This window comes from Phasianus colchicus, chromosome 12 (assembly GCF_987193195.1).
Source record: "Phasianus colchicus chromosome 12, bPhaCol1.hap1.1, whole genome shotgun sequence".
Taxonomy (NCBI): Eukaryota; Metazoa; Chordata; class Aves; order Galliformes; family Phasianidae; genus Phasianus; species Phasianus colchicus.
The window spans coordinates 8597242-8610094 of record NC_143447.1 but is presented as its reverse complement, the minus strand read 5'-3'; the positions used below and the strand labels follow the sequence as shown (position 1 = coordinate 8610094).

The window sequence follows — 12853 nt, the reverse complement described above, 5'->3', positions numbered from 1 at the left end:
TTAGAGAAAAGAAACCTAGAATGCAAACGCATTTGAAGTTGTGGCTGACCATGACATGTTAGTTTGGCATCCATTTCTCAAACCATGTCATGTGTATACACCAATCTAAAAAGAAAACAGTACCAAAAGGAATTTTTTCTATTTTCTGTTTTACTGGCTAGGAACAATATATTAACCTGTCTTTTTTTTTTTAACCATTGCTGTACATCATATAGATATAGATTGAAATGTCATTACTGTGGGAAGAAAGCAGACAACATTAACATCAAGTATCTCAGTAAATCATTGTGCAGAAGTGTCTGTAAGCATACCTAATTCATTTATTTTAAACACATTTGCGAAGAACCACTTTCAGCTTTGATATTTAAGTTATTTTCAGACAATTATGGGGAAAGTATGAATAAATACTTAATTGCATTGTAACCCAGTTAATGTTAGTGTTATTGAATGCTACTTGTGTGGCAGCCATAGTAACATAATTCCCTCCTTTTTAGACACTTCAAGATGCCACGCGCAGGAGAGTGAGATTATACAAGACAGACAAAAGGCCCTCAGGATTTTGTTTCTAACAAGAACATATGGCTTTTGGTTGGGGGTTGTTGTAATTCTTGTTGGTTTCCTTTTCCTGTGAAGCGATACCAAAGCATCAGTAGTCTACAAGTCTAAAGTCTCTATTGATGAAATACTTACCGATGTTCCTGCTGGAGATGCAAATATTTGGCTGGATCAATAATTATGTTTTGTGGAAACATATTTATATAAATTACACTCCATGGTTTCCTCCTGCTTAAAGAGCCTGATCTCATCTTACATATATAAGATTTGCAAAGGAATGTTTACAAAGAAATTGGGAAATAGTACAAAAAGGAAAGAGAGTTGTCAGAGCAAAAAGGAACAAGATTTAACTCCAACTGGACAAACAAAGAATCCAAAATTTTCAAATACTTTAAAAAGCACCGTTAAAAAGATTGCCAAGTGTCCATCTGCTCGCAACTTATCAACTGAAGAAGAGGAAACTAATAGAGAATTTTCTCTTTCTCCAACATTCAGTTACAGAGTTGCTATTGCTAATGGACTGCAAAAGCATGTTTTTGTAACAAACAATAATAATGAAGATTTAACACAAGATCTGTCCTCAAATGATAGTTCATATTCTGATTCATTAAGTGAGGTAAAAAGTAATAGCAAGAAAAACGAGTACTTCTCACACACAATGCCTGTGAGACGCAACAGAAAGAGTTTAAGCAGCCTTGCAGCATCTGATGGAAGTTCTGATGGAGAACGTACTTTACATACACTAAAGCTTGGAGCTCTACGCAAACTGAGGAAATGGAAGAAGAGTCAAGAATGTGTCTCATCAGACTCTGAACTAAGTACATGGAAGAAAACGTGGGGCTTGAGAAGTAAATCTCTAGATAGAACTGGCCGTCACCAGAAATCAAATACTCTTGAACCTGGCTTCAGTTCAACAGGTTGTATTAGTCAAACCCATGATGTCATGGAAATGATCTTTAAAGAGCTTCAGGGAATAAGCCAAATAGAAACAGAACTTTCTGAATTACGAGGGCATGTAAATGCTCTGAAACAATCAATTGATGAAATTTCCAGTAGCGTAGAAGTGGTGCAGAATGAAATTGAACAATTGCGAACTGGATTTGTACAATCCAGAAGAGAAACTCGAGACATACATGATTACATTAAGCAGATAGGCCATCCAGGAAACAAAGCAAGTCTTAGGTTTCTAAATGTGCCTGAAGAGAGACTTGAAAAAACTGAAAACATAGTTTACAAAATACTAATAGAAAAAATGGGGTTCTCAGAGGCACAAAGCACTATTAAAATTGAGTTTGCCCAGAGACTGGGGCAACAAAGAGACTGTCCAAATGCAAAACCAAGACCCATTCTTGTTTACTTTGAGTCATCACAACAGAGGGATTTGCTTCTAAAAAAGTCTTATAAACTTAAGGGAACTGGTATTGGAATTTCTACAGATGTTTTTTCTCATGACATAAAAGAGAAGAAAGAAAGAGGGCTGCCTTCTTCTCAAACTTACGAGAGTATGGATATGAAGATTTTTTCTGTGGAGACAAAAACTAAAATGCATGACTGGGAGTCACCTGACAGCGATAAAGACATGGAATCAGATATAAATAAGAACAGTTATGCAAAGGTATCTAAATCGGCACTTCAAATAAAAGCAAGCACTACAAAGGGGAATGTTGAGTCCCCAGATCATAAAGACCTTAATAGAACTGCTGATAATAACACCTTTTCAAACAGAAGAAATTATGACAGTCAGTCACCAGAATTTGACAATGTGGAAAAGCAACCAAAGATGTATTATTCAGACATGACTCCTCTATGGCATTTGCAGAATGACTTTGCTGCACCTAAACTTAGCCGTTCAGAGTCAGATTTCTCAAAATTGTGTCAGTCCTACTCTGAAGATTTTTCAGAAAATCAGTATTTTAGCAAAACAAATGGTAGTTCGTTATTGTCTTCCTCAGATCGAGAACTTTGGCAGCGAAGGCAAGATGATTCTGCCAACTGGTATGGCAGTTCTCAGGAACAGACTTTTGCACAAGATGCACAACAGTATCCAGAGCAAAATGAAGTAGAGAATACAGAAACTGTTGACAGTGGATTAAGCAATGGAATAATGTGTGTATCTAGAGACAGAAGCCACTATAGTGATTCTCAGCTTTCTTTACATGATGACTTTTCACCATGGAAGGATTGGAATCAGTTGGAACAAGGGGCCGATTTGGGCCTAGACTCATCTACACAAGAAGTTTTTGTGTATGATATGAGCAGTCCTTCAGATCAGCAGGCAGATTTTGGAAAGTGCCAAAGTTCTGACCTACAGTATGATACTGAAAGCTATGATTTCACCCTTGACGGAACTTCCCCATCGTGTGCAGGCCTTGATAGTGAATCACAAAGTCAGTGGACTGGTCAGTATGACGATTATCAGGAAACAAATTCTAAATCACCTTATCAGAATCAAAACCGATTGCCTATGATGTACCGAAGTCAGAGTGAACTACCAAGTGATGACTCAGAAGAAGCAGCCCCTAAGTCATGGCACAGTAGATTAAGCATAGATCTTTCTGATAAGACTTTTAGCTTTCCTAAATTTGGATCTACACTTCAACGTGCTAAGTCAGCATTAGAAGTTGTCTGGAATAAAAGTACACAAAGTTTAAGTGGATATGAAGACAGTGGATCGTCTTTCATGGGGAGATTTAGAACTTTGTCTCAGTCTACTGCAAATGAATCTAGCACAACTCTAGATTCTGATGTTTATGCTGAGCCTTATTACTACAAAGCAGATTATGAAGAAGATTTAATTGAACCACCTGGTGAGAATGAAACAGACTATGTTGAAGTAATGGAACAAGTCCTTGCTAAACTAGAAAATAGAACAAACAGTAGTGAAACAAGCGAGCAGGTCCAAGAATATGAACTGGGACAACCTCCATGTGAAAGTCCTTATGCAATACTTCCAGAGGAACAATATGATGGACAGTTTGATGGTTTGGTCAGCGAAGAGGTACTGGAAGTTGAAAGTGACATGGATGCTCACATGGGTGCTCACATGGAAATAAGGGAAGATGAAAATCAGAATGTCCAAGAAATGCTTCCTGAAGCTCCAAAGAAAAAAAGAATACGACCATCATTCAAAGAAGCTGCTTTAAAAGCATACAAGAAACAAATGAATGACTTGGAAGACAAAATCCTTTCTGGAGGTAAATTTAATATTTTTTATATTGTATTTTAGCAAAATGTTGTTCTTGTTAGGGTTGGTTATTAATTTCTGTATGGTATACAATCCTGCTTCAGGTGAAATTTGTGACAGAGCTTCTGCTTATTTCTGGTTTGGTTTATAAGGTGAAACAATCCTAAGGAATTCAAAAGGCTAAAATTGTCCAATTTTCAGATTACATTTATTCAAACATATACTTATGAGCAATTGCAGTGCTTCTAATTTGCTACTTGAAAATAAAATTTTGCAAGACTTATGAAAAGAACCAAACAATTTAATATTCTTGATACAATTGTAATCAAGCAATACATAGCATTCAGATCAGTGTTTCTTAACAGTTTTTAAGATGTGTCTGTTTCTATATTCATACTGATAAGTAGTGGTCTTCATTCTGTTGCAACATGTGCTCTCTAAAGTACATAAAAAGGTACAAGTCAAATCTGATTTCAGTTTTCTCCTTAATTATATTGGCAAAATATCCCCCCCCCCCCCAAAAAAAAAAGGTGGGGGGAGGGGGGCGGAGAGGGAAGGAGAAAGGATTTGAAAGAGGAAGGAAGCATAACAGGTAGTATCCATGTATAAGAATGTGTAGGAAATGAATTTAACTTATGGAGAGAGTTAGTGAGATTTGTTACAATCTTTAACTTTCCTGTTTACAGACGTCAAAGCAGACAGCCATATGCATAATTTTAACACTTTTAGTAATACACATGTATAATGATTTTCAGTGTTAGCCTACACAAATTCTAATGTTTTAATATTACTTGCTCTTTTAATTGGAATCACATAATTACTACAGCTAGCCAGATGGTAGTTGTCATCTTGTCTGAATCTTTGCTTTCTTTATCAACGTTGCGAAAATATTCATCTGATACATTCATATTAGAGATTAAGAATTGTGCTTCTGGCTAAAGATTGTCATAGTAGTAATTAGCATCCAAATCTTGAGGTACCATGGTATTTATTTTGTAAATGAACAAGCACTTTATGATAAAATTATAGTGAAATTGGAATTACTAATTTGGAAGTCTATATTAAAGTCTATTTTTATATTCAAACAGTGTAACAAAATTGTAGATCTGTGTTTTGCTGCAGTTTTATAGTATGCTATATATATGCTATATATATATAATATATATGTATATATAGTATTATATAATGTATACAATATGATATCATGTCTTGTGTGGCCAGTCCTTTTCTAATTCCTTTAATCAAGCAGGTAAAAGAACTCTTTCAGTCTCTTACTCTACTGTCATTCTTTTTCTTCTGAACTACTGAAGTTTTTCTTACACTATACTTACAGAGAAGCCAACTGACCTCAAACCCAGTTCATAAAAGTGCATTGTTAGATGTACGCTATAGGATTTCGTTTTTGCAGTGTCATAAGTTGTCATACTAGGACCTGAACCTTTTTTCCACTGAAATAAAGGTTAAAGGGAATTTACAGAAAGACACAAACAGCAGTATTTCTTAGATTATCCAGACAATGATATGCATTGATTTTTTATTTATTTATTTATTTATTTATTTATTTTAGTGGCAGATCTGTTTTCTCTTCAAACATTATTTTCCTGACAATTTTTTTCTGCTCAGTATTCTCTGACTGGTTTGTTAAAAATATACTTTTGGGTCTTGTAGTATGCATGGTGATACTTATTAACAGTATAGTCTGTCATGTTTTATGCATAAACACACAAACTGTACAGTTTGTAGCCTCTAAGTTTTTCTACTCTGTCCACTCTCTTTGCAAGTGGACTCATGCTTTTGAAGGAAGAATTGGAGAGTAAATGGGCTAGATGACAGTGAACAATACCAGAACTATTTAGTAGTGTGATTTAATTTTTGTTGAAAATAATTGCCTATTTTTTTAGTGACTTGTTTCATTCATCCATGTAGGCAAGAAAGGGAGGGTAATAAGCAATCTGGACAATAAGAAGCATGGCTTGATAACATCATAGTGTCATTTCTCCAATCTAGTATGAAAAAAAGTTTAGAATCTTTTCATCTAGTAACATTTGAGGTAAGGTCAATTAAACTTTGGTACATAAATAATGTATGATTGCACAAGAGTCCTATTGGATAGCCCTAGTCTGTGCTGCTAGCTGAAGAGAAAAAATACACTATGGGCTGATTGCTTATGTATTATTTATTACAACTTGGTTTTGGAGGCATACTGGAGTGAGTAATAGGATATGAGGGTGAGAGGAAACATGAGCAACATAGAAATAAACCTAGGATTTAAAGTTTTGTAAGGACATAGAAACATTGTAATTATGTGTGAATATTAATTTTAGAAAAAAATATCAAAACTATTTTTAAGCTGTTTGTTTTTCTGTGCACCATAATCAAGAAAAACCTTTACCCTTTTATTCGTTGTTCCAGTCTTCACTTGTTACTTCCTCTCTTTTTAGTTTTTTCCCTATAGGTTTCTTTCATTCCATTCCAATTTTGTTCTCCTTATCTTTTGTAGATGCCTTAGATAAGCTTATCTCCTGATGAAACTATCCCTCTGCCTAAGCTTTCCAACTCTTGCGAGTCACTTCCAATGACAATACAGACTTCTGTCTGTGAAGGCTAATTTACAACTAGTAGCTTCATGATCTTGTTGATGAAGATCTTGTTAAACGTTTGGTGGCTGGACAGATTTTAGTAAGCCTTTGGTCTAGATGTTTGTTTATTATTTTAAGATGGGTGAATGCATCCTACCCTATGCATACATATATTAGCAAGTCAGATTGCAGTGGCCAGGAACAGGAGTTGTCTTAGAATTGTATGAGACCTGCTTTTCTTGTTGTTTTATAGGAAGAGATTTGCATTATCTTTTTTGGTCTCTTACTAGAGAACTGAATTTACAGAAATTAGGATCAATAAAAGCCTTATTTTGTATAGAGAAGGGTGCTTGTATTTTTTCTTCTTCCTTTGTAGAAGGAAATGTTAAGGCTTGAAACAAAACCAACTACTACTGCATTACTACAGTTGCCTTGCAATGTGGTCATTTGGTTGCAGATTAAGAAAAGCTGTCAGTAAAAGAAGTATATAACCTATATACGTTCCAAACTCTGGCAATTTCAACAACAGTATCTGGAAACGAGTGTATACTTTCTTATTTTGAAATATGAACAGTATGCACATATTATGAAATATGAACAGATTATTCTCTCAAATAGTATAGGCTTCAGAAAATAATCTAGTCTCGCTGTACTCTGTGCTTTTTTTTTTTTTCCTTTTCCATCTTACCTCCACTTGTTTTTATTGTACTTGTGTAGGTACACATTTATTATTAACTGACAACTAAAATAGTTAATGTACCGGTTTTGCTGCATGAATATGAATCTTGGATTTGGACTTCAGACGATCAGTGCTGTGATTCACATGAAAATGAGTTGAAATATTGTTAATTGTTTGAGCTTTTTGTGTGTGTTTTCTTGATTGTTTGGTTTGGTTTAAGAATAAAGTTTATTCTCAGTCAACTGATGTGGTTGTGTAGGAGAAGGCTTTCTAGTGGGATGGAAAAATTCTGGTTTGGTGTATAAAATAACACAACAATCAGTGAAAATAGAATGTGTTTATCAGTGTGCATTATGCCAAAACGAGCTGCTAATTCTTTGACTGACCAGCAGAAAGTTTAAGTACCATCAGTATTGTTCGTACCGTAGTGAAACGAATGTTGTCACTTATGGGGGACTTCTGTCCATTTTACTCAGTCTTTTTTTGCTACAACAGAAGTAACAGTTTGGAATCTTCAAAATCTTTCAGTTGCTCTGTTGCTATTACCTTCTCATCTCTTCAAGTATTTTGTTGCTTAAAAATATGACGTAATATAACCCTGAGTTTATAGCTATCCTGTTCAGTTAACGGTGTTGTGGAGCTACTGAAGACTCAGATGTAATTAAATCCAAACAAGCTGCATTGAGCTAATCTCTGCTACCATAGTCCTTACAAGAACAGAAGATAATTTAGCATTATTTTTACCAACTTTAGAATTGGTGTAGATTGATTAGTATTTGTGAAATTTCCCTGCTTTTTTTTTTTTTTAATGATTCAAAATAAAATTTTTAAGAGCTCAGAGAAAATCTAAGCATAAATACCAGTTCCAAGCATTTATTTACATTGATTCTGCTGAGGAAATGAGGACAAATTAATATTTTATTACCCAGATTAAGAAATAGATTCTCTTTTTCTCTAAACTATTTTAACATTTTTTTTTTTAGAGAATTGTATTTTAGAAACAAAAAACACTGCATACTTTTATAAAACAGTGGTAGGATAAAGGAATTTTGTTAAAACAACTGACCAGAAAGTATCTAGATGTATATTTTGAAAAAATGTAATGTCTTGGAAGTCATGAGTTCATAAATATGCTCAAATCTTTTTCTGACCTATTGAGAAAGCAGAATATTGCAATAAAATAAAAAGCTGAAGAGGTTCTCTTTTGCTGCCTAAGAATTTTGACTACTTTCATGCAACATGTGCCCATCTTTCTCTTTATGCACATTTTCCAGGTGATCTGTAGAACATCTACAGAATTTCTCTTTGTACCTGCCTTGATGTGCAGACAGTATTCAAAAGATGGCTCACATGTTGAGAAATGTTGGTAAACTTAAAAAATAACTTAAAAATAACATGAGTTGACTGATAAACTCGTGGGGTAAAAAAAAAAAAAGATGCACATACATGTAAATGTAAATTTTACAAATTTATTTCCTGAACTGGCCTCACATGAAGTCCTTATTCTTTCTGCTGAAAATTTTACTAATTTTCATATTGAAATCCACAAAAAGAACAGATTTTTCAGGTAGCCCTGAAAAATAGCCTTGCCTTGTATAGCTGTGTTGCTGATAGAAATGTTTACAAATGTCCTTGACACTGTCTAAAACTAAGTGTATGGTGTATAAAATGTTAAATAGGGAGGGAGGGGAAAAAAAGAGACCCTTGTAAATGGAAGGGCTAACCAAGTAGTAGCAGACAGCAAGCTGCCAACTGATTAGCTGGTAGCTTCTCTGAAGCTGCTTAATGAAGATAGTTATATTTAAATTTTTTCTTCTTCTGGCTTTTGTTTTCACCTCCATTTTTGTTTACTTGTACTGTGATTCCAAATACAGGGAAAACCATTTCAGCTGATGTTTTTACAGGACTAGTGCCAAAACACATGAAGCATGCAAATAGTATTTTTAATTCTTTCAAATGTTTGAAACCTATTCCAGTTCAATATCTCCTACAACCTGTACAAAATTGTGTTCAATTAACTTGCTACTGAGAACATAGCCTGAAATTGACTTATATGATACAGTTTAATAACCCACAGAATTCTTCTACCCAAAGAATTATTCCCAAATATCACGTCTAAACATTATTTTCTATCATTTTAATCTTTACTCCATTTATCTTGTATGATAAACCATATTAGTGTTGTAGTAGTTCAAGTCTTTTCCTTCTCTCATACTAGTTAACCAATTTTCCTACCAACAAATGAACTTTCTTTGTCTTATGTCAGTAAACAAAAATGGCTGATGTCACCGCCTTATTCTGTTGGTGCTTATACATTCACTCATGTTTTCTACCTCTACTCTACTAAGTCATGAAATTATTCTGACTTATCTCAAGTTTTCCACCTGGTTTCAAACTTTTGAAGGTCATTTTTAAGGCATTCGAGACTATTTTAAAAAGATTCTTAAGCCTTAGCTAGGAAGTGAATGCAAACACATAGGGGAAGAAACAATCAACAACACCTATGAACGCCATAGCCTGTGGAAAATGCAAGATCGTTATATAGTATTCCAAGTCAAATATATTGTGAGTATGTTGGCTGTGTAGAACAATCAATTGTTTGATTTCATAGACTTGGTTCCTTTTACAGTATCAAAAGAGATAAGATATTCCTCCTTATTCTCCACAGATTTTGTTTTACAATCCCTCTGCCTTTTGGATTTGGAAGAGTTCCTAAATGCACTCTGCATCTTACTGTAAGATCACTCTGGCAAGAAGGAAACTGTCATGAAAGCCCAGTCTTTAAGAGGGCTGTTGTTTGAGAACACCAAGTGTTTAGAAACAGTAATATCATTTCACATATTACTATCAAGTACTTCTTGACAAAGATTTATTCTTCAAGAGATAAATTTGAGCAGTAGGTAGATGTATCTAGTAGCTGTTTGAGGATAAGCAACTCGATTTCTAGGCACCAGAGATGTCTTTAAATCATGTCTTCTTGTTTCAGATTTTCAGACCAGTTTGTTTGTAAAGACACAGATGCAGATTTTATCTTCACCAAGCTGACCTCCTGTTTTTGCTCTCAATGTATATGCTAGTAATTTTTCTACATCACTGCTAGTAAAGTGCTAGCAGCAATTCTTCCATTTCTCCTGTCAACCAAGTTTTATTCAAGTGTGACCTTCTCTCTGTCAGACAAGCATCACTCATCTCATATGATGTGTTAGCTTTAATACTACCTTTCAAACATTACATAGTATCTCTTCCTCAAACATACCTTAGCAATACAACATTCTCTAGGATCAGATTCTGTAATGTTCTGTACTGATAATTTCAGCTTTTCATTACTGTATTTATTATATTAGCTCGTCTTAATTTGTGTTGTGCACTACATTGAAATAATATATTTTATTTGGACTTGTTTTCATCATTATTTTCCCTTTCTTAGCAGTTAAATGCTACTTAGAATTGTCCAACTTAGGCTATGCACTGCTTCTGACTGGGTGATTTTAGACATGTTATTTCCACAGAACAGATGTGTTGTTTTTTTTTAAATCTATTTCAAGTGTTTTGTCTAAAGGGTTTCCTTCCAGGAATAGCATAATTATCAGTCAGTTTGACATTCTTGGAACAGTTTGCTAGAATTAAAGATTAAAATGTTACTTTAAGAGAATAATGAACTTTGTCATCTTCCAATTTGGTGTTATACAATTAAGCATAATTATAAGAGAGGAAAATTAAGATTGTATGCATAATAACATCTTGATCTTTCCTAATATTTTGATTTTTTTATGACCTTACTGCCGTTTTTGTACTGTAGGGAGGAAGTTAAACTAAATTTTTGCAGTCATGAAAGTGTATTATGATATTCCACTGCTCAGAAAAGTGCAAAAATTAAATAATGCCACAAGACTTGAAGGATCACTATGACTAATGGTAAAAAAAATAATAATAATAACAATCTTTTAAACATTTTTAATGGGATTATTGCTAAAGGCAGACTGATCAGGTTGTTGTCTTGGGTGCAGGTTTGATTTTCTGATTGTCTCAAAAAAGATGAGATTTAGATTAGAAATAAGGAAAAAAATATTTATAATGAGGGTAGTTGATGCTGGAATAGTTTGCCTAGAAATGTTGCAATTCAGATCACTTGTTAATTTGAAAACAATTGATTACTGAAAAGCTCAGCATTTATAAGATCTGTTGTTTTTCACACTGAGCTTGTATAGTAATTAAGCAGCACTCAGACACTTTTTGAAAGTCTTACTTGACCTGCTTCAAACAGTGTAAACTGATATACAGACAGAAGGACACTTGTGGCCTCGTTTGAAGGAACACCAGAAAACTATTCTCACTTTCCCCTGTCATGGGAATAGCTTACCACAATGGATACATTTTCAACAGAAGTCAGTATTTAGTGGAGATGCTGAAAATTATATAGCCTTTCAATATCTTATTGTTGGCAGAATTTTAGCAAGTGATTAATCAGAATTTCTTGTTTACCCAAATGTTTGAGTCTGCTTATGAGAAGCCTATGGAGTGATAGAGATGGAAGAAGGAATGGAGAATTAGTAACAAGGGATTGAGAGGGTTAGAGACTGTGATAGAGCTGTAAAGAATATTCTACCCCAGCAAGAATGCCACCTGAAAATATGGATTGCAAAATATTCCTTAAGATTATCCTCTCCTTTTTTTTTTTTATTATTTTTTTTATATTTTTTATATCAACTATTAGGAGTACTGCATAGAATGTGTATTTATCTGAGGAAATGTGTTGTGATAACAGATCATCATGTATTCTCTGCTGCAGTCAGTGATATTTTCCCTTTTCTCTGTGTTAATTAAATTGTTGTTGTTAGATATATTTAAATGGAAAAGAGGGCCACTGTACCACTACAGTACCCTTAACCTAAGTTAAAGTAGGTTTTTCCTCTCTTTGCCTAATTTACCTAAGTAATTATTATCGAGTTTGAAACTGTTAGACTAACAGAAATATAAAGAAGTTTATTTTTTGCCTTTTCTGTTTCACATTTGTAAATATAATTTTCACTAGTAAGTAGTTGGACAACCATTCTACTGCACAGATGCATGTATATGGAATATACTGGGCAGAAATAATGTATTTTGGAACTATGTTACTCCCTGAATTTTATTTCTAACCCTGGTAAAACTCCCTGCAGAAATAAGAGTGTATAACAAGAAGGCTATACTGATATTTGGGTATATAGTGAATCTTCACATAAAACATAATATAAGGAGAGAGAAGCTAATTTAAATGAATTAAGTAACATCCCATAGGGTTAACTAAATGAACCAGTGTGACGCTGTTCTTAATACATTCATAAATTCTTTTATGTTTCTTGTTTGCCATGGGATGGGTAGATGGAAGGGATGAGTTCTATGAAGATAAGCTCTTTTAAGTAAATCATTGTCATTCTGCAGTATAATCGGAGATGTCTGCTCTTGTACCATGAGACAAAAGTACATTCAGTGGTCTCTTACATAATCACAATTCACTTCCTATCTGCATCAAAGAATGCTGCTGTCTGTTCTGGCAGTCTAATGACTACCAAAGTGAATTGCTTAGTGATTGTACGCTTCCCAATTTGGTGCTCTCAGACACATAGAAAACACTTCCTTAGCTCAGATTATTTCACTCAGGGTGAGTTCAGAAGAAGCAATAAATGCTGAACTTTTCAGATCAGTTTTATCTCTGAAGTTGCAGTAAATTCTCAAAATTAAATAACAAAGATGTCCTCAAAATTTGTTTTGGGGAACTTTGTACCAGTTGCCTGCTTCACAGGATGACTGTTGAAAAAGGAAATAGAAATATATTTGAACTGAGAAATAAATACATCTTTTCTAACTACCAACTGC

At 34.1% G+C, this 12853-nt stretch overlaps 2 protein-coding genes across 3 annotated transcripts in view; both read left to right on the top strand.

Annotated features, from left to right (window-relative positions):
• LOC116244677 (protein unc-13 homolog A-like) overlaps positions 1-569 on the top strand; it is a 43547-nt gene extending 42978 nt beyond the window's left edge. The window contains exon 8 of the mRNA XM_090149280.1: positions 495-569. Within this exon, the coding sequence (XP_090005406.1) occupies positions 495-569 (75 nt within the window). The remainder of the gene's footprint in view (positions 1-494) is intronic.
• Positions 570-767: 198 nt separating this feature from the next.
• The window catches only part of UNC13C (unc-13 homolog C), a 122945-nt gene continuing 110859 nt past the window's right edge, over positions 768-12853 (top strand). The window contains exon 1 of one of the 2 annotated variants that reach the window (XM_031616543.2): positions 768-3749. In XM_031616543.2, the coding sequence (XP_031472403.2) occupies positions 773-3749 (2977 nt within the window). In that variant the 5' untranslated portion in view covers positions 768-772. The remainder of the gene's footprint in view (positions 3750-12853) is intronic. The other variant, XM_090148847.1, reaches the window with a different exon arrangement.